Source organism: Microcaecilia unicolor, chromosome 6 (assembly GCF_901765095.1).
Source record: "Microcaecilia unicolor chromosome 6, aMicUni1.1, whole genome shotgun sequence".
Taxonomy (NCBI): Eukaryota; Metazoa; Chordata; class Amphibia; order Gymnophiona; family Siphonopidae; genus Microcaecilia; species Microcaecilia unicolor.
This window is the reverse complement of record NC_044036.1, coordinates 175,989,747-176,017,211: the sequence shown is the minus strand read 5'-3', so window position 1 is coordinate 176,017,211 and position 27,465 is coordinate 175,989,747. Positions and strand designations below refer to the sequence as shown.

The window sequence follows — 27,465 nt, the reverse complement described above, 5'->3', positions numbered from 1 at the left end:
AAGTAACCTGTTCCGGGGCAGAAAGAGCAGAGAACCAGCGAGCCGACACCCCCCCCCCCCAGCGCGTGCACCCGGGGCGGACCGCCCCACCATCCCCCCCCCCTTCCTACACCACTGCCTGCAGCAACTCTGACTGTCCATGCTTCAGTAAATAGGTCTGGTGTAAGAACAATATACACTCCGGAGAAAACAAAGATCCCAAAGCAGCTGAATGCTCTTGTCAGGACCTGAGGCTGTAAAATGGCAGTTGTGCTCCACATGTGATCAGACAGAGGCTGCTCCTCACTGCCAGTCGGCACTAAAAAAATGGTACCTGTTCCCTTGGTCTCCAGCATCAAACTGTGCACTGTCCCTGCCAGAGAGCCTGAAGACTCTAGCATATTTGGATGCTGTTCCAAATCTGAAGATGTGTTGTAGCTAACCATTTCCTCTGTGTCTCGTAGGATTGCCAGTTTGCACGCACAGCAATGCCCTGACACTGGTGCAGGGCCGCCGAGAGACTGGGCCGGGCCCGGGTCAAGGCCGCCCCCCACAGAAAGGCGGTATATAAGTCCCATTTCCTTTCCCTTTCCCTGCACCAAGTAGAACTTGCAGCCCTCTAAGCGGTTCTGAGTCAAACTTTAGTCAGACTTACCACTGCCAGCTTCTACCCCCAATCTCACAGTCTCCAGAAGCCTTACCATAGATGAGAAAGGCTCAGGACTGACACTCTGTCCCACGCTCGCCAAAAAAACTTCTTTCTTTCTCCTTTTTTTTTTAAACATTATTGTGCTGGAAAAAAAGAGAGCTCCACAGGAAACAGGAGAGAGGTGAACGGAGGGAAGAAGTAAATTCATGGGGCATCAGACAGGGATCTGAAGACCTCCAGATATGATTCTGCAGACTCAAGCCACCCACAAAGCTCAACTGGGGACCAATTGATGAACTGGACCAGGAGCAAAGCACTCAGAATCAGAGGCAGAAAAGTATGTCCATCCACCTGCTGGAGATAGAGGACTGAAAACTGAGCTGAGACATATCTCTCTTGGCATCCAGTCCAGCTCCTCAGTATTTTCTATCTCCACCTGCTGGTTGATGGACACAACTATCCACAGGTTCTGGAATAGTGGGAAGCTACGTAATGGAAGTGCACTTATGCGTGTACCTTTTGTTTCACCCCAATTCTGGCACATAATGCCATTGTAGCACCAAATTGTCACCTTACTTTTCATGCACTAGATAGAATGAGGGGGTTTGTCCCTCTCTGGAAAGTCTGAAAACTGTTCCCATATTTACCTGCTTTAATGTGAAACAGAACACCACCCATTCCTTTTTATTTCATTCATTATAAAAAGCAAGGAGCCTGATTTATTATTATTATTATTGCTACCAGGCTTTTTTATGCCGGTACACACTGGTACAGCGTACCGGCACCTTTTTTCCTTGCCTGCTCATCCCAGCTCCAGCAGCCGCTGCTGCTGCTTCTCCCAATGAACAGCAGCAGCAGGCAAGGCAAGTAGTAGTTCTGCAGCTGGCCCACTCCCTTCCTCTCGCTCCCCTCTTCCCCGCGACCCTCCGTACTTTTTTTTAGCGACTTGGCAGTGCAGCAGCATTTAAGACAGGCTGTCGGCATTGGGGCCTTCCCTCTGCGAGTCCTGCCTACTTTGTTTTAACTTCCTGCCTCTTGAGGGTTTTTTAAATACAGTTGAATTGTTTCTGAATATATGTGTGTGGTTTAGTGTTGGTTATTAGTTTGAAATAATTGAATTTAAAATATGTAACATTTCACCCACGACACAAAAATCAATTTTTAAATCAACAAGACAGAATTACTTGTCAATAAAAGCAGCCTGGTCTTGAACAGGAAATAGTAGCAATATAGTTAAGACAAGACCAGGAAAGTAGAAATCAGACACTGGGACCAAGACAATTGGAAAATAAAGTACGTGGACAGTAAACAAAGGTAGAAAAATAATTTTATTTTTATTTTAAGATAATGTAGTGTGATAGCTGTGTTAATTTTTTGTTTTATTTGTTGTTGCTAATTTGTAAAGTAGTGAATGGAGTATGTCAGTTTCTGAAATTTATGTCTGCTAGCTTTATAGCAGTACAAGGGGAAAATATTTTTGTTTTTCTGGTGTTGTCCTGCTTGCCAGAGTCTGGTTTTTGAGGGGGTTCAGTTGGAATTTTGTCTACATATTTTATTAGTTTATGGTCACTCTTAGGGGCTGTTTTGTTGAACATAAGGACTGGTGTACTACTTTCAAAGATGCCTTTTATATGGGTGTGGCTAATGTGGGGGTGCGGCTACCACAGGGGTGCAGGCATATATAGTGACCCCGCCCTTAAGGTTGGCACTGTGAGTACCAGTACCTTTTTTTACTACAAAAAAAAAGCACTGATTAGTACTAACATTTAGCTCATGTCTTTTTCCAAAGCAAGTTATATTTAGTGAGCTTCCCCCCTCCCCCAGACAGAACAAAAACAAAGTCTTATGAAACAAGGCCCTTTGTTTAAAGATGATTTTGGATAAAAGGTTACCTCAGATGGTCCACAGTATTGTTAGCAGCTACAATATGGAACACAACTTTTGATCTGGTGTTAGTGGAAATGCTGTTCATGGCTGCTACGATTCCCCCGAGCCGCTCCTCTACTGCGGTGAGGACCACGGGGATTTCCTGCTCCGTCTTATCATCCAATAAGCTTTCAGGTGCATCTGGTATAAAATCTAGATGTTGAAGCTTCAGGAAACCTAAATCTAAATTAAAAAAAAATATTCATTAAAAATAAGTACATAAGTACATAAGTAATGCCTTACTGGGAAAAGACCAAAGGTCCATCGAGCCCAGCATCCTGTCCCCGTCAGCGGCCAATCCAGGTCAAGGGCACCTGGCAAGCTACCCAAATGTACAAACATTTTATACATGTTATTCCCGAAATTGTGGATTTTTCCCAAGTCTATTTAGTAGCAGTCTATGGACTTGTCCTTTAGGAAACCATCCAACCCCTTTATAAACTCTGCCAAGCTAACCGCCTTCACTACGTTCTCCGGCAACGAAAGATCTTTGTTGGTAACGAAGCACCAATATGCCTTTTCCCTATAAAACTGGTGTTGGATTTTAGCTTTATTACTCACCTTTGCCAAATCTGAGCTCTAAATGAGTTACTTCAGGTACAAGAGTTATGTCCGTGCCTAAGTGGGCTCAGAAGCTAAGCTGTACCTGAATCAATATCTACCATCGCTCATAGCAAATTTATAAAATAAGGCTTCATTTTTGGAAAGCAAAAAACTGGACTTTCAAGTAGTAAACCAGAAAGAAAAAAAATTAGAGGCTCTTTTACTAAGGTGTGCCAAAAAAATGACTTGCGCTGGTGTAGGCGAGTGTATTAGAAGTGTGCAGGTCCATTCTTCAGCATGCCTGCAAAAAAGGCCTTTTTTTGCTAAAAATTAATGTGTGGCAAAATAAAAATCAGCTTGTGTCCATTTTGGGCCTGAGACCTTACCGCCACCCGTTGACTAAGTGGTAAGGTCTCACGTGTTAACTGGGCGGGAATCATCAGTGTGCGTATACTGCCGATTACCACCTGGTTGGCGCCACGCGATAGAAAATACAAATTACTTTCTGCCATGTGTTTTGGACACCCATCAACATTAGAATTACTGCACGTGGTAGCTGGGCGGTAGTTCTAATTTGACTTGCGTTATACACATAGAGGGGCATAATCGAAAGGGACGCCCATGTTTTGCTGAGGACATCCTTGCAAAACATCCCGTGGAGGGGCGGGGAAACCTGTATTATCGAAACAAGATGCACGTCCATCTTTCGTTTTGATAATACGGTAGGGAATGCCCAAATTCTGAAATGTAGGTTGTCCTTAGAGATGGTTGTCCCTAGACTTTGTCATTTCTGATTTTCGGCGATAATGGAAACCAAGGACGCCCATCTCAGAAATGACCAAATGCAAGCCCTTTGGTCATGGGAGGAGCCAGCATTCGTAGTGCACTGGTCCCCCTCACATGCCAGCACATCATCTGGGCACCCTAGGGGGCACTGCAGTGGACTTCATAAATTGCTCCCAGGTACATAGCTCCCTTTCCTTGTGTGCTGAGCCCCCCAAATCCCCCCCAAAACCCACTACCCACAACTGTACACCACTACCATAGCCCTGATGGGTGCAGGGGGGCACCTACATGTAGGTACAGTGGGTTTCTGGTGGGTTTTGGAGGGCTCATATTTACCACCACAAGTGTAACAGGTAGGGGGGGATGGGCCTGGGTCCGCCTGCCTGAAGTGCACTGCACCCACTAAAACTGCTCCAGGGACCTGCATACTGCTGTGATGGATCTGAGTATGACATTTGAAGCTGGAAATGGTCAGGGGGAATTTGACCTAGATGGCAATTGTCAAGGGGGCAATTGGTGAGTGGGAATTGTCCAAGTGGTTACATGCTGGATACCAGTCAGATGGTAATGGGAAATGGTATGGGCTTTGCGTTGCAAACCATACAAGGAGAGACTTGCTGACCTGAACACGTACACCTCGGAGGAAAGGAGAAACAGGGATGACATGATACAGACATTCAAATATTTGAAAGGTATTAATCCGCAAATGAACTTTTTCCGGAGACGGGAAGGCGGTAGAACTAGAGGACATGAATTGAGGTTGAAGGGGGGCAGACTCAGGACTAATATCAGGAAGTATTTTTTCACGGTGGTGGATATGTAGAATGCCCTCCCGCAAGAGGTGGTGATGAATACGGTAATGGAATTCAAACATGCATGGGATAAACACAAAGGAATCCTGTTTAGAAGGAATGGTTCCACGGAATCTTAGCAGAGATTAGGCGGCGACACCAGTAATTGGGAAACAAAACGGGAGCTGGGCAGACTTCTACAGTCTACGCCCTGATCGTGACTGAATAGATAGGGATGGGCTGGAGTGTAAATTTTAATGGGCTTCGACGTTAGCTTCAGAACTTAGTACAAGAACAGTGCTGGGTAGACTTCTACGTTCTGTACCCTGAGAATGGCCAGGACAAATCAAACTTGGGTATGCATATAAAGTATCACATACCATGTAAAATGAGTTTATCTTGTTGGGCAGACTGGATGGACCGTCATTTACTATGTTACTATGTAAGTTGGAAGTTTACCATTTACTCTATAGCCTTTCCAAAATCCTAAACTGTTACACACTACTCTAGCACACCTTAATCTATAGGTCAGTCTGCTTGTACTTACCATCATTTTTTTTTCTGGTACCTAAAGGTTGCATTAACACAATTCAAGGGGATATGCAAGCCTGATACAGTATGTATTTTCCTGTCTCCTGGAGCACTTACAATTTAACGTAATGCACATAATAGCTACTCTTATACACCACTACCACCTCACAGTTCTAAGCAGTTAACAATTAAAAGAAGCTAGAATATAATCTAGGAATTACATAAAATACATAAAATACTGTCTCTCTTTGTTAAATTGTACAGCGCTGCGTAACCCTAGTAGCGCTCTAGAAATGTTAAGTAGTAGTAGTAAATTAAAAAGGAGAAATGTACAATTCAAATAACTAACATAATACACTGAAACCTTCTGCTCAGTGTGCTGCTGCGGCTAGGAAAGCGAATAGAATGTTGGGTATTATTAGGAAAGGTATGGAAAACAGGTGTGAGGATGTTATAATGCCGTTGTATCACTCCATGGTGCGACCGCACCTTGAGTATTGTGTTCAATTCTGGTTGCCGCATCTCAAGAAGGATATAGTAGAACTGGAAAAGGTGCAGCGAAGGGTGACAAAAATGATAGCGGGGATGGGATGACTTCCCTATGAGGAAAGACTAAGGAGGCTAAGGCTTTTCAGCTTGGAGAAGAGACAGCTGAGGGGAGACATGATAGAGGTATATAAAATAATGAGTGGAGTGGAACAGGTGGATGTGAAGCGTCTGTTCACGCTTTCCAAAAATACTAGGACTAGGGGGCATGCAATGAAACTACAGTGTAGTAAATTTAAAACAAATAGGAGAAAATATTTCTTCACCCAACGTATAATTAAACTCTGGAATTCGTTGCCGGAGAACGTAGTGAAGGCGGTTAGCTTAGCAGAGTTTAAAAAGGGGTTGGACGGTTTCCTAAAGGACAAGTCCGTAGACCGCTACTAAATGGACTTGGGAAAAATCCACAATTTCGGGAAGAACTTGTATAAAATGTTTGTACGTTTGGGTAGCTTGTCAGTTGCCCTTGACCTGGATTGGCCGCTGTCGGGGACAGGATGCTGGGCTCGATGGACCTTTGGTCTTTTCCCAGTATGGCATTACTTATGTACATACATAGCTTCAAAGAAGTAAAGTTTTTATAAAGAATTTCTAAAATCTTCGTAATTATAAGAAAGCAAAAGATGGTTAGAAATCTCTATTCCTATTTTAAGCTGCTAGAAAAGCTAGTAGTAATTCATACATAAACCTCAGGATTTCTGTTACAGTGCTGCATTATTGTGAAACCAGCAACTGGTTCATATTTATTCTGAATTTCTTAAAGAAATTTGAGGTGGGATACCAACATGAAACGACACTGACTCAGTGGAGCACGACACTGACTCAGTGGAGCACAACAAAGAAAAATTAAAAAAGCAAAAGAGGAGGCGACTGAAGCAATGTCTGGATCTCTGTTGAAATATGTAATGCCTTCAACATCGCATATAGGTAATGAAAATTCGGAAGAAGTGCAAGGTGGCGCATCCTAACAACTAGAAACAACACAAGATGATTCAGATGACAAAGGGCTGAAAGATGACAATGAATCATCATCTCTATATATAAAAGGCACCACCAACGTTCTAAATGAAGCCTCCAGCCAGAAGTGTGAAGTGGTGCAGATATCCGTTTTCCCCATGAGTGTCTGCCCCGCCCTCGCTCTCTCTGTAACACAGCTTCTGAGTCCTGACAAATACAAACAGTGAAAAACACAGCAGGAATCCTGTATAATTACCAAACACTGCTCTCCGAAACTGGGAGGGGGGAGGGAGGGGAGGGGGGAGACTCTCACTCTCTCTCTGTCACACACACACTCGCACATTCATTCTCTCTCAAACGTGCACACTCTGATAAAAACCTTGCTAGCGCCCATTTCATTTTCATCAGAAACGGGCCTTTTTTACTAGTCATTTATAAGCACTGATAATGAGGAAGAGAAAGGAATTGATAACATGAGTCAACAGGATAAAATAAATAATGGAGAAGAAAGTGATACTAGTAGTAAAGACCAAGAGTTTGAAGAAATGGCAACAAATTATATTTTACTTTATTGTCATATCACTGCTACGCCAATACCGGTTCCAGATGATTTGAGAGTTAATCTGGTTAAAAGGGGAAATGAAACTCTTCAGAATAAAATTGGACCTTCCTCTGCAGTTCAACAAGAAGGAAAAAAGAGCAAAACAGGCAGTTGACATTTAACAACTTCATGGTTTTATAAATCTTTACCAAAGGGTGAAAAAGTGTTGAGAAATTGGATGGTTTATTCAAGATAAAAAAAAAATAGTTTGCTTTGTTTTTGCTGCAGACTGTTTGCAGATAATGAGACAAAATCTGGAACATCTGTTTTTATAATTGGCTTTAAAAACTGGTGGAAGTTAAATCCTAAAGTCTCTGAACATGAGATAGCTGAACAACATCTCTCTTGCGTAGAAAAATGGAAGACCTTGGCAGTGGGACTGCAACTCCAAAAAACTACTGATAAAATCCATCAAGTGGAAATAGATAAAGAGAGAAAAAACTGAAGAGACATTTTATATCATATTTTGGATATAATTATGTTTTTGGCCAAACAAAACCTTCCTTTCTGTGGTCACAGAGAGGATATGTCATCAGCAAACAAAGGACATTTTTTGGCGTTGATAGAATTACTCTCAAATTATGACCCAATTTTGAAGGAACATTTTGTAAAAATCAGTCATACTGTTCCTTCTGAAAGGAGATTGACTTCATACTTATCTCCAAAGATTCAAAATTAATTTATTCATCTTCTGGGAAATTATGTCAAAGAAAAAAAAGTTGATTGATGTATACACAGAAGAAACAAATCCTCGCAGAGTAGGGAATATAAGACACAACTGTGAAGATGACTTAAGAATGGGCAAATGATGCTTAAGATAGTCTGAATGTTTATTATAAAACAAAGGAGACTCGGCACAGCTGTGTTACGGCTAACAAGGCCTGCATCAGGAGTCTCTTACATTGCATGGGAAAGTCCACTTTAAAATAATGTCTATAGTCGGTATGGGGAAAAAAAAAACAAAAGCGCTCCGTGCGCAAAAGTAGACAAAAAGCTCACGAGCTTCTATATCGAATGCAGAAGTCTGTTTTTAAAAAAAAATGAAAAAAATAGTGGCAGATATTAAAAAAGCAAAATACTTTGGAATTCTTTTTGATAGCACTCCTGATGTTTCACACACTGATCAAATGTGTGAAGTGATCAGATATGTCCATATTGAAGATGGTGAAGTTGAAATAAAGGAATTATTCTTGGACTTCTTTCCTATTTCTGGGAAGAGTGCTGCTGAACTCACAGAACAGATCTTGAAACAAATGGATAGTGATGGACTGGACATAAACTTCTGTTGTGGTCAAGGATATGACAACGCTGCAACTATGGCTGGTATTCTTGCTGGTGTTCAGGAAAAAAAATCAAAGAAATGAATCCCAAGTCTTTATTTGTGCCTTGTGCAAATCATTCTCTCAGCCTTTGCGGAGTTCACTCTTTTGGAAGTATTTCTTCATGTGTGACATTTTTTGGAACTTTGGAAAAAATGTATTCATTCTTTTCAGTCTCAACTCATCGATGGGAAATGCTGCAGAATGTAGGTGTAACAGTAAAAAGACTTTCCCAGACAAGATGGAGTGCTCATTATGAAGCTGTGCGCACAGTAAAGACACATTTTCAAAAGTTAATCTCTACCTTTGAAGTACTGTGTGATCCAAAAGAAAATGTGGATACAAGAGGATCAGCTCAGACTTTGCTCTCTGCTGTGTGCGATTTTTCTTTTCCGAGTTTTTTTCTGGTGTGATGTTTTAGATGAGGTTAATTAGACACAAAAATACTTGCAAACAGCTGGAATCAGCCTTGAACAATGTACAGTGAAAATGCAAGCTTTAAAATTGTTCCTTGAAGATTAGCGCACAGAAATTGTGGAGAAGGCCATTAACGATGCAACAACAAAATGTAAGGAAATGGACATTGCCATAGGAAAAAAAAATCTAATTTTGAAGAATACCTGAAGAAACAGCAAAAGATGCTGGTCTTACATTGTCAGAAAAAATCAAAAGAGCTATGTTTTAATACCTTGATCGGTTTCACCAAGAATTGGAGACTCATTCTAAAGCAATAGATTAAATAATGTCAGCGTTCGCTATCATTCAGCCATTTGCTCTGATTTTTGCAGAAGAAGAAAAACTTTGGAAGTTTTTACCAAATATAGATGAAATTTATGATGATTTTTCTGGTGAACAAATTTTGAATATGCAAAGGAGATCAATTTTGATGAAGTCATTGACAAATTTGCAGAAAAGTCTCGAAAACAGAAACTATAATGTTATTATTAGTTACTGCGACAGACCAATATGTAGGTATGGGTTTTTCCCATTTTTTCCAAAAAAAACATTAATGTCATTAAAAAGTATTAATCCTTTACTTTTTCCCCTTTTTGTATTGTGATATTTATTTTATGTTTGTTTTTACTGGTCTGGCACAATGATTACATATGCAATTTTCAATAAAAGAAAATGTTCACTTTCTGTTTCTTTTCTGACCATTTCTCTCATTTCATGATTATTGCTAAAAATAATTTTTCCATTGGGGGAGTCGGCCTTGGGTGTCAAGTACACATGGTACGCCCACTGTCAAGGGGATGGGAAAACTTCTCCATGAGGAAAGGCTAAAGCAGCTAGGGCTGTTCAGCTTGAAGAAAAGATGGCTGAGGGGAGATATGATAGAGGTCTATAAAATAATGAGTGGAGTGGAATGGGTAGACGTGAATCGCTTGTTTACTCTTTCCAAAAATACTAGGACTAGGGGGCACGCAATGAAGCTACCAAGTAGTAATTTTAAAACAAATCAGAGAAAATATTTCTTCACTCAATGTGTAATTAAACTCCGGAATTCGATGCCAGAGAAAGTTGTAAAAGCAGTTAGCTTAGCAGGGTCTAAAAAGGGGTTGCATAACTTCCTAAAAGAAAAGTCAATAACCATTATTAACCTGGCCTTAGGGAAAATCAACTGCTTATTTCTAGGATAAGCACCATAAAATGTATTCTACTGTTTTGGGATCTTGCCAGGTACTTGTGACCTGGGTTGGCCACTGTTGGAAACAGGATATTGGGCTTGATGGGCCTTCCGTCTGTCTCAGTATGGCAAATGCTTATGTTCTTACGCTTACATTTGTTTGTTTTTAATTTAATTTATGGCTTATGTCTGATCAGCAGTTGCTGCCCCTGATAATGCCTTCTATAAGCAAAACTTGGCCATTTTGGGCTATGTTAATAAAAGAATTTTTAAGCTCACCTCCTGTGATCTACTCTCTTTTATAAAATATGCAAGTACATGCATAAAGTGCACACACACACATTTACATCTTCAGGGCAGGTGCGAGTACTAGCATAACTAGCATAAACCTGTATCGGCATGCATAACATTTAGGTACCAGCAGTTACATCAACCACAGACCTGGTCCAAGTGCGGGCACCTAAATGCAGCACGAACACGCAGAACTTACAGTTTTCTGTAAGTTACACGTGTAAGTGGAAGCCCTGCCCATGTTTCACCCCTCTGTATGTCCCCCCTTGCAAATACACGTTTAGTAAGTCATGTGCATATTTACAGAAGAGCATCAAGGCACCCTGCTAGCTCTTACCTGGATAAGTACACATATACCACCATTCGTGCTAGTATTCTAGAGACCTAGATTATAGAATTGCCCATATATTTTCTAATATTAAGGGCTAGATTCTATATATGGTGCCAAAAATTTGGCGCAAAAAAAAAGCTTTATTCTATAAGCCGCACTTAAAGTTAGGTGTGGTTTATAGAATAGTGCTTACGCCTGGAAATCTCACTTAACTTTAGGCGTAGCCATTTGAACCAACTCAAACGTGGTGTAAATGTACAAGGCTACATTAGGTGCGTATCCCCGTTATTCTATAACAACGTGTGTTAATTTTAGGAACGCCCCCATTACTCCCATGACCCTCTAATTTCCGCACCCATTTTTCCAGATTGTGCATAAATTTTAGGTGGGGATCCTGCATCTAAATTTACATGTGTAAATGCATCTAGTTAGTGGTAATAATTGCTTGCTAAAAAGTCAATTATTGGCACTAATTAGCTCATTATTCAATTAAATTGCACATGCAATTTTTGGAGTTCTCTGTTGGAGTTCCCCAGGGATCTGTCCTTGGACCCCTTCTTTTTTCAATCTACACCTCTTCCCTGGGCTCACTGATCTCATCTCATGGTTTCCAGTATCATCTTTATGCTGATGACACCCAGCTATATCTCTCCACACCAGACATCACCTCGGAGACCGAGGCCAAGGTATCGGCCTGCTTATCCGACATTGCTGCATGGATGTCCAACCGCTACCTGAAACTGAACATATCCAAGACCGAGCTTATCATCTTTCCACCAAAACCCACTTCTCCTCTTCCTCCACTCTCTATCTCAGTTGATGGCACCCTCATCCTCCCCGTTTCATCTGCCCGCAACCTCGGAGTCATCTTCGACTCTTCCCTCTCCTTCTCTGCACATATCCAGCAGATAGCCAAGACCTGTCGCTTCTTTCTCTTTAACATCAGCAAAATTCGCCCTTTCCTCTCTGAGCACACCACCCGTACTCTCGTCCACGCTCTCATTACCTCTCGCCTTGACTACTGCAACCTACTCCTTACTGGCCTTCCACTTAGCCATCTATCCCCCCTTCAATCTGTTCAACTCTGCTGTACGTCTTATATTCCGCCTGAACCGATATACTCATATCACCCCTCTTCTCAGGTCACTTCACTGGCTTCCAATCAGATACCGCATACAGTTCAAGCTTCTCCTTCTTACCTACAAATGCACTCTGCAGCCCCTCATTACCTCTCTACCCTCATTTCCCCTTACGTTCCCGCCCGTAACCTCCGCTCACGGGACAAATCCCTCCTCTCAGTACCCTTCTCCACCACCGCCAACTCCAGGCTCCGCTCATTCTGCCTCGCCTCACCCTATGCTTGGAATAAACTTCCTGAGCCCTTACGCCAAGCCCCCTCCCTACCCATCTTCAAATCCTTACTCAAAGCCCACCTCTTCAATGTTGCTTTCGGCACCTAACCTTTATACCTTTCAAGAAATCTAGACTGCCCCTATTTGACTGACTGTACATTTATCCTTTAGATTGTAAGCTCCTTTGAGCAGGGACTGACCTTCTATGTTAAATTGTACAGCACTGCGTAACGCTAGTAGCGCTTTAGAAATGTCAAGTAGTAGTAGTAGAATGAGGGAGTATATGTGCAAATTGCAATTGAGCTACAGAACATGTTCCTCTAAGTCTATAAAACTGTGTGCACAACTTTATGCTTAGTTGTAAAGTTGCGCAGGCAAGCTATAGAATACTGTCAGTTAGGCGCATAACTTGATAGATTTAAGAAGCTGTTAATTGGCATTAACAACCAATTATTGGCTATAATTGGTGTTAATTGATGCTAATTGGCACTAATTAGCAGTTTCATGTGTAACTACTCCAAATCAGTAATCTATAAACTGTGTGCACAAAATCCAAGGCTGCAAAGGGGAGGGGACGTGGGAGGGGCATGGGCAGTCAGGGGCATGTCTTGCACTTATGCACACAGGTTATAGAATACCAGAAGTTAGGCAGAGCATTTATATCAGCCATCGAACAATTATGTGCTGGCGCCTAAAGTTAGGCACCTAACTGCGGACTTAAGCTATAATGGCAACTTTGCATCATTCCATTAGAACAGCAGCATATACTTGTGTATATATGCCAAATTTCACCTAAGCACTCTTCTGTGTATCTTCCATAGTATATACTTTACAGGTGGGCGTACGCATATGTGGAATCTGGGTGAGGCATGGACGGTGCACAAAGTTCTGCGCATTACTTACAGAATACTGCAAAGTACATGTGTATCTCCGGCACTTAGGTGTATACATTTACTTGCTGGCAGGCATGAGTGCTCACACATAACTTGTACACATGTATATTCACGATTATGCTAAGATCATATACAGAAGGCTTATTGAACCTTTTTTTTTAAATCAGGGGCCACATTTTATATTTCATAACATTCAGAGGGCCAAAAGACATGTGTGCACACTCATGCTCTCTATCTCTCCTAGCCTTTACCCAGTCTCTTTCTCTATCTCCCATGTACCCCCCCCCAGCCTTCATCCAGTCTCTTTCTCGCTCTTTTATGTACCCCTCTCCACAGCCTTCACCCAATTTCTCTCTCTCAAGTTCCCCCAGTTTTTCCCCTAACCTGGCTTTAGCAAAAAAGAAATAGTGAGATTCCTGCTTCCCTGCCACGACTTGGATCCCTCCAAGCTTCAGCTGTGCAGTGCTAAAAGTTTGGGTTGGTCTTGTGGATTCGAGATTCAGCTTCCTGCAAGCTTGAGACCAACCCGAACTTCTCGCACCACTCAACTCAAGCTTTCACAAAGCCAAATGGCTGTGTGGAAAGGTTCTGAGAACTGCCAAGCAAGCTTTATAGGTTGGACAAGCCTGCTATACAGGAATGTAGGTACCCTATTTTTTTTATACAATAGGCTCCCAGTTATAGAATTGCCCCCCTTTGTGTACACAGGGCCCCTAGTTCGAACCTGATATATTACTTGAGATACCTTTTCACTATTATGGAGATAATTTTAAAAAAGTTGTCTGTGCGTCTGTATAAAATAGGTTCCCAGAACTAACTCCTATGGCCACAAGCTCACACCTTCTCTGAAGGTAGCATGTACTTTAGGCATGTACTTGCGACTAGACAACCATGTGAAAAATGTAACAAAGAAGATGTTCCATACAATGTGGAAACTTAAAAGAGTGAAGCCTTTTTTCCCTAGGGAGGATTTCTGCAATTTGGTGCAATCATTAGTACTAAGCCATCTGGATTATTGTAATTCCATCTATGCCGGTTGCAAAGCACAAATTATTACGAGACTCCAGACAGCCCAAAACACTGCTGCTAGACTCATAATCGGAAAAGCAAAATATGAAAGTGCCCAACCCCTCAGAGAAAGATTACACTGGCTTCCACTAAAAGAACGCATTGCATTCAAGATCTGCACTGTAGCTCATAAAATCATACATGGAGATGTTCCGTCATATATGTCTGACCTCCTAGACCTTCCAGCAAGAAATACAAAAAGCTCATCACGACCTTTCTTGAACCTCCATTATCCCAACTGCAGAGGACTTAAGTTCAAATCGATATATGCGTCCAGCTTTCCTTACATCTGCACGCAATTGTGGAATGCACTACCGAATACCATAAAGAGAACACACAACCTGTTAACCTTCCAGAAGCTATTGCCTGCTATCAGTGGGAAAAGGTGGGATACAAATGTGATAAATAAAATAAATAAATAAATAAATAAATAAATAAATAAATAAATAAATAAATAAATAAATCTATTAAAAGAGACTTATAACAAAAATCCATCACAAAAGACTTGATATCTAAAATGCATTAGAACAAACTAACATGTTTTCATCAATCTGATTACTTAATTCAAATCAATGCTATTGAACGTTTTATTTTGTTCTATTCTTTTACACCTTATACACCTGTTACTCATATATTTCTGCTATTCATTTGTTACTTAATGTTTGCAACTAATTCTTATGATATTTCCATTTATCGTCATTGTAGCACCTCTCTGTATTATTACTCCGTTAATGGTGATCACCATTGTGGCATAATGTAAGCCACATTGAGCCTGCAAATAGGTGGGAAAATGTGGGATACAAATGCAGCAAATAATAATGATCATATGTACTTAATAAAATATGGAACTCCATTCCAGTGCCATAAGGAGAAATGTAGTACAGTGCACATACAAGTATACACAGATCGTTGGTACACATACTTACATGCATGTGTTCAGCCATACGATGTTATTAGAGCTCTTTGAATACACTCACTGCACATGCTTTACACATGGGAAAATAGATAGATAGAGATACATCAAGAAAGCACTTAGTTAAACAGAGAATTGATTTTTAACCAACAACAAATTTCCTGTTGGGTTTAAAACAAAAATCATTAGTGGAAAAGAAAAAAACTGTCCTTCTACCTGATCCTTCCCTCTTCAAGATATTGCTCAGCCCCAACAGGTTATGGTGCAGCACCAATAAGAAGATCACAAGAGCCAGTAGAATAATAATAATGTTTACTGAAAGATACAAAAGAAACATGTCATTAAACTAATTGATTTTGAAGCATTTACAGAAGAAGTATCTTCAAGATTTTACCTTTTCGGAATGTCGTCATTTTGTACACTTTTGCTGATTGAAAGTGTTCACAGCATCAATCTGAAACAGGAACAAAAACTGCATGTTAAATTTTAAACATCTAGAAAATGCAGGCAAGAACCAAATGTACTGTATTATTGCTCTCTCTGCAATGGTTTGTTGCTTCTATTCTCTAACAAATTCTTAATCTGGTTTACAGAAGAAAAATTAATAGCGTCAATTCAATGGCAGTGCCAAGAGGAGGATGTGATATGATTTCCAGGTCAGGTTTTCCTCTTCACTTGCCTAGGAAGCATTGCAGTCCCTGAGGGAGTCCCAGTCATCACACAATGGTGACACCTAGTGGTCAGATTTAGATTTTTATAAATCACAAAGTTCCAGAAAGAACCCTGACTTTTGGCCTCTGATTGAAGATTGTGTCTCAATGAATGGGCTAATACAGATGGAGAGGGATATGAAACAGAAGACAATGTTCCCAGACACTTAGGCATACAGGAGGCAATTTTGTAACTTGGTATCCCCTTAATGCAGCACAGGGAGCTATAACTGGGCACTGTTACTGTCAGAAAGGTAGGCCAAAGCAGGCCAATGGCCTGGACAGACAACTAAGAAGAATCGAACAAAGGGATCGTACAGATCTGGGCTGTCTCACAGTTTAAAACATTAAAGACGTGACCAAGGAGTAGGGTCCTGGATCTACTATACGTGAACTCTAACTGTGCTGACAGGCACATAGGAGTTGTTCACCCTGAGCATTGCAGAAGAAACATTGTAAGCACCTCTGGATAGGGATCTGCATATACATATATATAGCCTTCATGGAGAATATGTACTTAAACACTTGTTCTGTTCATTTTTAAGCTTGTATATTAAGTAAATAAGGAGGAACCAGAAGGGACTCATAGAAGAAAACAATGGGATGCAGCTAACTAACTAGAGAATGTTAGGAATTTAGAAAAACAAAATAAACCATAGCTGTATGTGAAAGGAACAAGATAGAAGGAGGGAAAGATTAGTCTGGAACATGGGAGGGGTGAAGACTAGGTGAGAAGGAAGGGATAGATAGATAAGGTAAAAGACCTATAAAAATAAGAGAACAGGCTGGGAGAGTCTGGTGGATAGTTAAGAAGTCAGGTGTCTGCTAGCTAGTCCCACTTCTAATCTTTCCTCTTCTTATGTCTTAGCAGCTGTTTTCGCTTTGCTATTTTCTTTATGATTATAGAAAAATAAAGAGAAGTTTGATGAATAGACAAACGGTTGAGTGAGAATCATTGAGTAAGCCTTCACCCATTGCAGAGGTGGTGTGAAGAGGTCAAACCTCACGAGTGTATAGTAGGGCCGAGCTCTGCCGGTACAACTTGGCGACCGCAGCAGGACTGTGCTAAAGCTTTCTGCTGCCACATGGCCTCATGATCTAGGAAAACTTCTGATTCAGCCAAAATTCTGGACCATTCAGGTCTAGAATCTCCTAGATCATTTACTGTGAGAAGAAAGGGATCCTGCAGGGCTGTGGTTTCCTGTCAGAAGATCCCGGAGAGATAAGTTTTATATTTTGTGATATTTGAGAATTGTGCTTATTGTGGTTAGCATAGAGTTTCTGACTTTATTTCGCTTGCATTGCATTTTGAACCTAAATCCGCTTTACCATAAGGACTGTAAGCTTTCCCAGCAGTATTCTGGGTGTGGCCTTTATGCAGAAGACCCCTCCCAACATTCCAGTTGCTGCCACTCATTTCTTCTTCTATTGGTAACATCCGAGGCATACCCTGTCATCGTTCTGTTCTTCTTGCTCTCTCAAGGAAAATGCCTAAGAAAGTAGACATACCTATAGAGACCCCACTGTCTAGAATTGTAGACACTGTTCCAGTTGTTGGGGAATCCCTATATGAATACTGCACAAAATGGATGAAAGGCACTAAAGGTCTTTCTGACCATTGACTGGAGTGGGGCTCATTAAATAAGTCCAGCTTGGAAGCCCTGAAAATATGGATAGAAGTCACAAAAAAAAAAAGAAAAAAAGTAGGAAGATACATTTAGATATTTTTAAGTTATGGCATCTACATAAGTAATGCCACACTGGGAAAAGACCAAGGGTCCATCGAGCCCAGCATCCTGTCCACGACAGCGGCCAATCCAGGCCAAGGGCACTTGGCAAGCTTCCCAAACAGGTCTAGAAGCACAGAGATCGTGGTATGTAGATCAGACAGGATTAAGACCCCCACCTGCTTACACTGAATGTCCCACGCAGGCCTATCCTCCTGCGGCCCCAGGTTATACTAATCCCACAGTCAAGCCAGCTACCACCCCTAGTGCTCTGTTTTTACAAGAACAGAAAAAAAGAGAAAGGCATAGGACTAAGATTAAATCCCCCACTTTCATCCAGTAAGAAATTTGAGAAGGACGATGAGGATAGGCCCACTGATGAACAATTAGAAAAGGAGGGATGGGTAAAAAAAAAAAAGCAGACGTGGCACACTTGCTAGCACAGGGAAAAGCACAGGGATGGGTACATAAAGAGAAGTTCAGGAGACAGCGTCCCATAAACCCACAAGTACAGAAGGGCCAGAGTATAGTTTTGGCAGAATTAGAGGAGGAAAACAGTAATGACCTTAACCATCAGGGTCTCTACAAAGCAAAAGAGTCAAGGCAACAGCCCCCAATTCATGTGGAAACCCCGATACAATGATTGAGGACAGATGGAAGTACTTCCAATTCTTTCAAGTTAGATATAATTTCCTCACCTCAGTGGTGCAAATTTCTCTTTGATGCCTGTAGGACAGATAGTGAGCTACCAAACCCATAGACAGGCACAGGAAATGTGTCAGTAGTTACACAAAATAGGGAAATTATGCCCCACAGCGAATTGCAACTAAGAGGGAGCTAACCCCACAACAGATTGTAGCCCGAGGGGAAGGACATAACTGGGTCTATGTAAATCCTTGGTCAGACAGTTTAGTGGGATGAACTGAGGAAAATCCTCAAATGCTGCCCTGGCCATGACAGGGAGTCTAGATCTACAGCACATAAACACTGCCTGTGTTTAACGGGAGGATGGGGTGACCCAAAATGGAATAATAATTATATGAGGGAAGGAATAAAAGTGTGGAAAAAGTACGAGAGTAAGGGGCTAGCAAGCCCAGTTTTGTACACAGAAGGTTTAGATGGGAGAGCAAGGCCTAGAGGTACGTTAGCTGGAGTTTTACAGATTTGGAGAATTTTGCAAAAGCCTTACCTCCTATTGAGAAAGGAGCGTCAGCATGGATAGGCAAAGTAGAAACCTTTACAGAGGCAAAGTAAGAACCTTAACAGCAGGAATTAGCCTAGCAATGGGAAACATAAATACCTCCTTACTTGCAAAAATTATAGAGCATAGAACACAAGATGTCCTCAACAATGCAGGATTAGATACAGTGACCATCGCCTCTCCTGAACACAATGGTACGCTAATTGATCCACTCCAATAATGAGTCTGGACATCTCGGACACAGATGTTCCCAGATGTTAGAGATTTTTATAACATTACAAGCAGACAGCTTAAGGAGGTTGAAAATTTACACCAATACATCAAGAAATTGCAGATGGTTTGCAGAAGTAGGATCAAGGTGGAATACTACGGGTGGTGGTTCGACCCTCTTTTACCATGTATTAAAGACAGGTCTACCCAAAGAAGTACAGCAAAAACTCGAGGATGTTGTGGGAATAGAAGCAAAACCATGGCAAGAGATTGTATTGCATATTAATCACTTCCTGTAGCAGAGAGCAGAGAAGAAAAAAAAAAACATACCAAGCACAGAGACCTAGAGAACAAGTTTCTGTCTTCACAAATAGAACAAATTCAGACACAGATGGCTAACATACAATTTAAACCTCAGAACAGACACTGTATTGAAAAACAGAAAGCAGACACTGGAAGTCCAAACAGTTCCTTTATTCTTACAGACCCGACGTGGCCACGTTTCACCAATTAAGGCTGCATCGGCAAGCGTGGGGACACAGCAGCCTTCAGGCATGCGCTGTCGGCTCTGCCGGTCCTATCTCCTCTCTCAGCTCCCAGAAAGGGAAGTTCACAACAGCAGGGACAGAGGGCCAGCAAAGTCGACAGCACATGCCTGAAGGCTGCTGTGGCCATGTGTTTGCTTTTTTAGTTATTTTGCTGCCACTGCTGCTCATCAGGAGAAGCAGCAGCGGTGGTGGCAGTGTGGGTAAAAAGCAATCGCCTGACTCGGTGTCTCAGTGGGAGAATTTCCCGCTTGGCGGGAGTGTATGAGATGACCCACCAAAGCAGGAGTCTGTCTACTAGAGATAGTAGCTCCAGTTATCAATGAATAATTCTGTAGGTTTGTGTCATGTCCCCTACCTCAATGCAAGCAGCGTCCTCAGGCTGCACAGGGTCCCGTCGACACACACACTTGACTAGAACAGCCCTGAGTCATGTGTGTGTAGTTCTTCTCTGGCTGCAGGCTCCTTGATTGCTTTGCTTCTATGCACCTGGCTTCCCTTGTTTCTCTCCTATTGGTCTTCCGGTTCCTCCTTCCCCTGCTCTTGTCCTATGGCTGTGCCCCTTCTCCCTGCTGATGCCAGACGCCAGCACTTTATCAGCTGAGCTCTCCCTAGACTCCTTGCTTTGGCTTCTACTTTGGTAGGTGTTACTTGCTCAGTAGTGTGCTTCTCCTTTACTTTGTTCTTTGTTGCTGACTCTGCCTGTACCTGGATTACTCTCGTGTCTGATGCCTGCCTACTGACTCTGCCTGTACCTGGATTACTATCGTGTCTGCTGCCTGCCTACTGACCTTGCCTGTACCTGGATTACTATCGTGTCTGCTGCCTGCCTACTGACTCTGCCTGTACCTGGATTACTCTTGTGTCTGCTGCCTGCCTCCTGATCTTGCCTGTACCTGAATTTTTTTTGTTACATTTGTACCCCGCGCTTTCCCACTCATGGCAGGCTCAATGCGGCTTACATGGGGCAATAGAGGGTTAAGTGACTTGCCCAGAATCACAAGGAGCTGCCTGTGCCTGAAGTGGGAATCAAACTCAGTTCCCCAGGACCAAAGTCCACCACCCTAACCACTAGGCCACTCCTCCACTCTCATGTCTGCTGCCTGCCTCCTGACCTTGCCTGTACCTGGATTACTCTCTTGACCTGCTGCCTGCTTACTGACTCTGCCTGTACCTGGATCACTCTCTTGCCTGCTGCCTATCTGCCATCACGTTCATCACTACTACTACTACTATTTAGCATTTCTATAGCGCTACAAGGCATACCCCGCTTCCTGCTCCATCTCGTAAGTCCTGCAGGCTGCCCGCACCTAGGGGCTTAACCTCTAGGGAACGGCGGTCAGTGCAGGTGAAACCCGGGGTTAACCAGCCGCCAAGCAGAACCTAGTCCGAGTACCGGGCTCAGCAGCGCTCTACTTGGTACAAGAACTGACAGTCTGCCATTTACGTCTGCTACTACCATTGGTTCCTCGGTCCCTATCTGCACTTTCAGTAACAGGAGACGCTGGATGGAAGAGGGGTACAGAAGGAGACGCTGGATGGAAAGGGGGAGAGGATAGTGTTAGTAAAAGACTGAAAAATAAGGAAGGGGCATGGGGAGAACAAGGGTGAGGAAAAGATGAAAAGCCATAGGTGGATGAAGTAAAAAGAGGGAAATTAAAGACTGGATAGTAAGAAATAATTAAATCTGGACAGAGAGGCAGAAGAATAAATTGAAGAAAACAAAGAAAAAGGAGAGAAAAAAATTACAAATGGACAGGATACCCTGGCAAGAGAGTTAAGAGAAGACGAAGGAAAGCAGAATCAAGGGACCAACACAATTAGAAAACATAAATTTCTAGACAACAAAGATAATTTAGGACAAAGTAATGTGGTAGCTGTGTTAATAAAGGTTCATAAATGCAAATAAAACACAAAATAGAAATTAAGGTGATAACTTTATATTGGACTGATTTTAATACATTTTTGATTATCCTTCAGAGACCAACACTTCCTTCCTCAGATCAGAAAAGGATACCATAATAGAAGTATTTTTATTACATTTGTACCCTGCGCTTTCCCACTCATGGCAGGCTCAATGTGGCTTACATAGGGCAATGGAAGGTTAAGTGACTTGCCCAGAGTCACAAGGAGCCTGTGCCTAAAGTGGGAATCGAACTCACTTCCTCAGTTCCCCAGGACCAAAGTCCACCACCCTAACCACTAGGCCACATACTGTCCTGACCTGAAGCAGGAGGTTTTGGCCTTGTAGGGGTATTTCCCTGTGATCTAGCCTAAGCTGGTCTTGGCCTATACAAGCCTATGACATCTTGGTATAATAAGATGGCTGCTGCAACATCTCTGTGTCAGCAAGATCCAGCTTCAGCTTGTGGAAAATCACTGACAGGCTTGCTAAAGCCAAGGACAGTCTGTGTTCTAAACACCCCTTCTATCACCCTGAGAACGGAGTAGGGAGGCAGACATGGCTCCAGAAGTTACCATTCTCCAAGGTCACAAAACAAAGAACTCTTCTTGCCATGTACTGAACTGGACAAGATCAAGATTGGTTCCTACCGTCACCTGACCGAGAGGTACGTGGAAAGCGGGAACAGAAGTAGGGGAGTGAGTCGGAGACCCTTGGAAGAGGGGCAACTGGTAAGAGGACCTGAGAAATCCAGCAAGGCTCTGGGGGGGGGGGGGGGGGGGTGGGGGGAGCCAGAGAATTTGTATGATACCAACATCGTGACCTGCATCCTGGTGCAAATACCTGTGGCAGAGATATTGGCTCTGATAACCAAAGGAGTGACGGGAACCTAAGTGGGCTGATAAAGACCTGCACTACATAAGACACAGACAGCTAAAATAGCGTCTGGGGAGATTCTGCTCCGGTCTTATCTGAAGCCGTCATCACGACAGCGTGGTAAGATCACAGTGATATATTTCCTGGTCTGGGGTTAGGCAGTGGTTTTATCTAAGTACGACTGGTTTATGTCAGCTCTTGGTCAGGGAAAGCATCTAATGTGTATTTTGCATAAGATGTGATAAGTTTCATAAGGATTATTAGGTTATCATTTGTACTGTTCTAATCATTACCGTACTTAGTCTCAGGATAATCAGAGTGTAGTTTAGACAATATATTTTCAGTAGTGCTCATATCAGTAAGGGATATTTTTATTGCATAAGCTAGCGCAGAGTATTTTTATTTTCTTATCCATAATAAAGCTAATATATACAGTGGGGGAAATAAGTATTTGATCCCTTGCTGATTTTGTAAGTTTGCCCACTGACAAAGACATGAGCAGCCCATAATTGAAGGGTAGGTTATTGGTAACAGTGAGAGATAGCACATCACAAATTAAATCCGGAAAATCACATTGTGGAAAGTATATGAATTTATTTGCATTCTGCAGAGGGAAATAAGTATTTGATCCCCCACCAACCAGTAAGAGATCTGGCCCCTACAGACCAGGTAGATGCTCCAAATCAACTCGTTACCTGCATGACAGACAGCTGTCGGCAATGGTCACCTGTATGAAAGACACCTGTCCACAGACTCAGTGAATCAGTCAGACTCTAACCTCTACAAAATGGCCAAGAGCAAGGAGCTGTCTAAGGATGTCAGGGACAAGATCATACACCTGCACAAGGCTGGAATGGGCTACAAAACCATAAGTAAGACGCTGGGCGAGAAGGAGACAACTGTTGGTGCCATAGTAAGAAAATGGAAGAAGTACAAAATGACTGTCAATCGACAAAGATCTGGGGCTCCACGCAAAATCTCACCTCGTGGGGTATCCTTGATCATGAGGAAGGTTAGAAATCAGCCTACAACTACAAGGGGGGAACTTGTCAATGATCTCAAGGCAGCTGGGACCACTGTCACCACGAAAACCATTGGTAACACATTACGACATAACGGATTGCAATCCTGCAGTGCCCGCAAGGTCCCCCTGCTCCGGAAGGCACATGTGACGGCCCGTCTGAAGTTTGCCAGTGAACACCTGGATGATGCCGAGAGTGATTGGGAGAAGGTGCTGTGGTCAGATGAGACAAAAATTGAGCTCTTTGGCATGAACTCAACTCGCCGTGTTTGGAGGAAGAGAAATGCTGCCTATGACCCAAAGAACACCGTCCCCACTGTCAAGCATGGAGGTGGAAATGTTATGTTTTGGGGGTGTTTCTCTGCTAAGGGCACAGGACTACTTCACCGCATCAATGGGAGAATGGATGGGGCCATGTACCGTACAATTCTGAGTGACAACCTCCTTCCCTCCGCCAGGGCCTTAAAAATGGGTCGTGGCTGGGTCTTCCAGCACGACAATGACCCAAAACATACAGCCAAGGCAACAAAGGAGTGGCTCAGGAAGAAGCACATTAGGGTCATGGAGTGGCCTAGCCAGTCACCAGACCTTAATCCCATTGAAAACTTATGGAGGGAGCTGAAGCTGCGAGTTGCCAAGCGACAGCCCAGAACTCTTAATGATTTAGAGATGATCTGCAAAGAGGAGTGGACCAAAATTCCTCCTGACATGTGTGCAAACCTCATCATCAACTACAGAAGACGTCTGACCGCTGTGCTTGCCAACAAGGGTTTTGCCACCAAGTATTAGGTCTTGTTTGCCAGAGGGATTAAATACTTATTTCCCTCTGCAGAATGCAAATAAATTCATATACTTTCCACAATGTGATTTTCCGGATTTAATTTGTGATGTGCTATCTCTCACTGTTACCAATAACCTACCCTTCAATTATGGGCTGCTCATGTCTTTGTCAGTGGGCAAACTTACAAAATCAGCAAGGGATCAAATACTTATTTCCCCCACTGTATATCTATCTATCAGCTGTGTCTTTCTTTTTCACTCTACACACCAACACCTAGAGAGGTGCCAGAAGCAAGATTCCTGTATCTCACCCTAGACAGAGCTAGTGAGTCTGTTAGGCAGACTTATGCATCAGGGAATCTTGGTATAAGTAATCTGTGGGTACCTGTTGCCCTAGGTATTATTTATCTTACCCTACAGCCTCTAAAAGCTAATTGAAAAAGGTATAAGGCTAGTCCAATAAAAAGGTATCATCTTATTTTCCATTTTCAAGTGCCTGAACTGAGCATATGCAGGAGGGCTGGCATCAGCGTGCTCAAATTGCACGGTCTGGGGATCATGCAGTGGACCTCTTCAGCTAGCGGAACTTGGGCAGTTCCGCCAGCGATTCAACCAGAGCCACAAATTTCGGGTGGGTTTACGCTCAAAGTGGGGGGGGGGCAAGGCCCCCTCGTGGTTATGTCCCTGGGGGAATAAATGCTGGATAGGGGGTGTAACAGAGTGAACTGAAACACTCCCTCTTACCATCCCTGCTGTCACTGGTGTAAATAAAATATTTTCGGCATGGCAGTGGAATTGAGGTGTATGAATGGGTGGAGCCATGAGGTAGAGTGGGCGGAGCCAATATACACTGGTGCAGGGTTGGAGGCGTGTACTAAAATCTCCCTCTCAAAAATCGGGACCCCTTGGCAGCTCTGCTAGTATAGGCACAGGAGAAAAAGGTAAAAATCCCTGTTCACTATCAAATAAGTCAGCTAGAACTGCAGGATTTTCTGGGAAATCCTACCATTTAAGGTACATTTTACCTATGTCACTAGAGCTAGGAGGTGAAGTTGTTGCTTCTGAATTTCTAAACGCCCCAGACTCACCAGTAAACCTCCTGGGAAGAGATCTATTAACTAAACTGAATTTAATTAATCACTTGTGCTCCTTGGAGGGGATATGAGGAAACAACACAGAAACTGTTGGTTTCAATTACTGAAACTAAAAGAAATGGGATAGGGCTCAGAGGTGTAGCCAGGTTTTGACATCAGGGGGAGCAGACTTTTATAAAATAGGCGCCGGTTAGTGTCAGCTAGACAGCAACGCCTGTGTTGTTTTCAGGTGTAGTGGCTGTCTCTGTTGCGTCCTGCCTACAAGGAAATAGGAAGTTACATCAGGAGATAGGACGCAGAAGAGATCCTTGGACTGGCCAGAGCAGGCAACCTGTCTACTTATCTACAAGTAAAAATATTAAAATTGTGACCATCACCTCAGGAACAGCACATACACTTCTTCCAGGGCTGGACACTTTGTTTAAATCAGATGGGCTCTACAGGATGTGGAGACCACTAGCCTTGAGCATTTTTGTTTTGTGTGACAAAGGTCACCAAAGGTGCTCCTTGCCTCACAGCCTACTTTCAAATAGGGCCAAACACTTTCAGGCTTATTTTCGAAAGAGAAGGACGCCCATCTTTCAACACAAATCGGGAGATGGGCATCCTTCTCCCAGGGTCGCCCAAATTGGCATAATCGAAAGCTGATTTTGGGCGTCCCCAACTGCTTTCCGTCGCGGGGACGACCAAAGTTCCCGGGGGCATGTCAGAAGCACAGCGAAGGAGGGACTGGGGCGTGCTTAACATATGGGCATCCTCGGCTGATAATGGAAAAAAGAAGGGTGTCCCTGATGAGCACTTGGCCGACTTTACTTGGTCCATTTTTTCTTGCAACCAAGCCTCAAAAAGGTGCTCGAACTGACCAGATGACCACCGGAGGGTATTGGGGATGACCTCCCCTTACTCCCTCAGTGGTCACTAACCCCCTCCCACCCTAAAAAAAAAACTTTAAAAATATTTTGTGCCAGCCTCAAATGTCATACCCAGCTCCCTGACAGCAGTATGCAGGTCCCTGGAGCAGTTTTAGTGGGTGCAGTGCACTTCAGGAAGGCGGACCCAGGCCCATCCCCCCCCTACCTGTTACACTTGTGGTGGTAAATGTGAGCCCTTCAAAACCCACCAGAAACCCACTGTACCCACATCTAGGTGCCCCCCTTCACCCCTTAGGGCTATGGTAGTGGTGTACAGTTGTGGGATAAGCTGCAGTACTGCCAGACTCAGGTAACATTTCTGGGACACACCTATTCTAGTGACTCCAGAGGGTTGGACCAGGCTAAGAAAAAAGAGATCAGAAAAATCAGCCTTTCGACTACTGTCAGGCAACTTAGAGCTGTACTGGGACTCCTGAACTTTTGTAGAGATTGGGTACCGAAGTATGCACACTATACCAGAGAATTGAGGAAACATCTGAAGGGAAAAGGCCCTACAGCTGGTGCAGTACCCGTTTAACTGTCAAAGGGTGAGAAGGATATTCTGCAGAATCTGATTGACATTATAGGGAAGTCAGGCACTTGATAACTCCGGACCTCGATGAGCCTTTTTATCTATTTACAGCCTCAGATATGAACACTGCGGCTGCAGTATTAACCCCTCATCCATCTCTTTTCCAAGCTGCAGAGCCCTAACCTCTTTAGCCTTTCCTCATAGAAAGGAGTTTCATCCCCTTTATCATTCTAGTTGCTCTTCTTTGAACCTTTTCATGTCATTCACTCTCCACGGTATCCACCCTGTTGCAGAATTTGGTATCATCCGCAAAGAGACAAATCTTACCAGACAGCCCTTCCGCAATATTTCTCACAAAGACGTTAACAAGCGCCGGCCCTAGGACCGATCCCTGTGGTAATAATCCCTTTATATGTCAGATATATGCCTGCCCTGAGATTTTGGTGATCTCTTTGCCCATTGTACACTTTTAAATATTTTTAGTTTTATTTTAATGAGAAGTGAAATGAATATACTGAAGGCAAGACACCTTAACCCTTGTGGACACAAAATAGAAAAAAAATCAGATCTAAAAATTGAGAAGAAATAGTTATGTAAAGTGTATAATATTCTTTTACAGTCATACACAATAAGACACGTGTATGTACATCTAATTATACGTGGGGCCCTCCCAGTTTCCATGTCTTTCTTCCCAGTTTCCATGTCTTTCTTCCCAGTTTCCAGACGTTTTCTCCTCTTTTTATATTTTTTAGTTTCCGAGATGTTTCACACATGAGAACCTGACTCGCCCACAAAATTCTTCAAAATCTCTAGCATAGCTCTAAAAATATGCGGATAACATTGCGTACAAAT

At 42.8% G+C, this 27,465-nt stretch overlaps 1 protein-coding gene across 5 annotated transcripts in view; it reads right to left on the bottom strand.

Moving 5' to 3' along the window:
* The window catches only part of GLT8D1 (glycosyltransferase 8 domain containing 1), a 71,646-nt gene that overhangs the window by 43,292 nt on the left and 889 nt on the right, over positions 1 to 27,465 (bottom strand). For all 5 annotated transcript variants that reach the window (XR_003942596.1, XR_003942595.1, XM_030207673.1 and 2 more), the window contains exons 2-4: positions 15,498 to 15,557; positions 15,320 to 15,418; positions 2,521 to 2,737 (exon numbers count right to left, since the gene is read on the bottom strand). Coding sequence is in view for 3 of the 5 variants with exons in the window: in XM_030207673.1 (XP_030063533.1) it covers positions 2,521 to 2,737; positions 15,320 to 15,418; positions 15,498 to 15,516 (335 nt within the window). In the remaining 2 variants the exon portion in view is untranslated. The remainder of the gene's footprint in view (positions 1 to 2,520; positions 2,738 to 15,319; positions 15,419 to 15,497; positions 15,558 to 27,465) is intronic.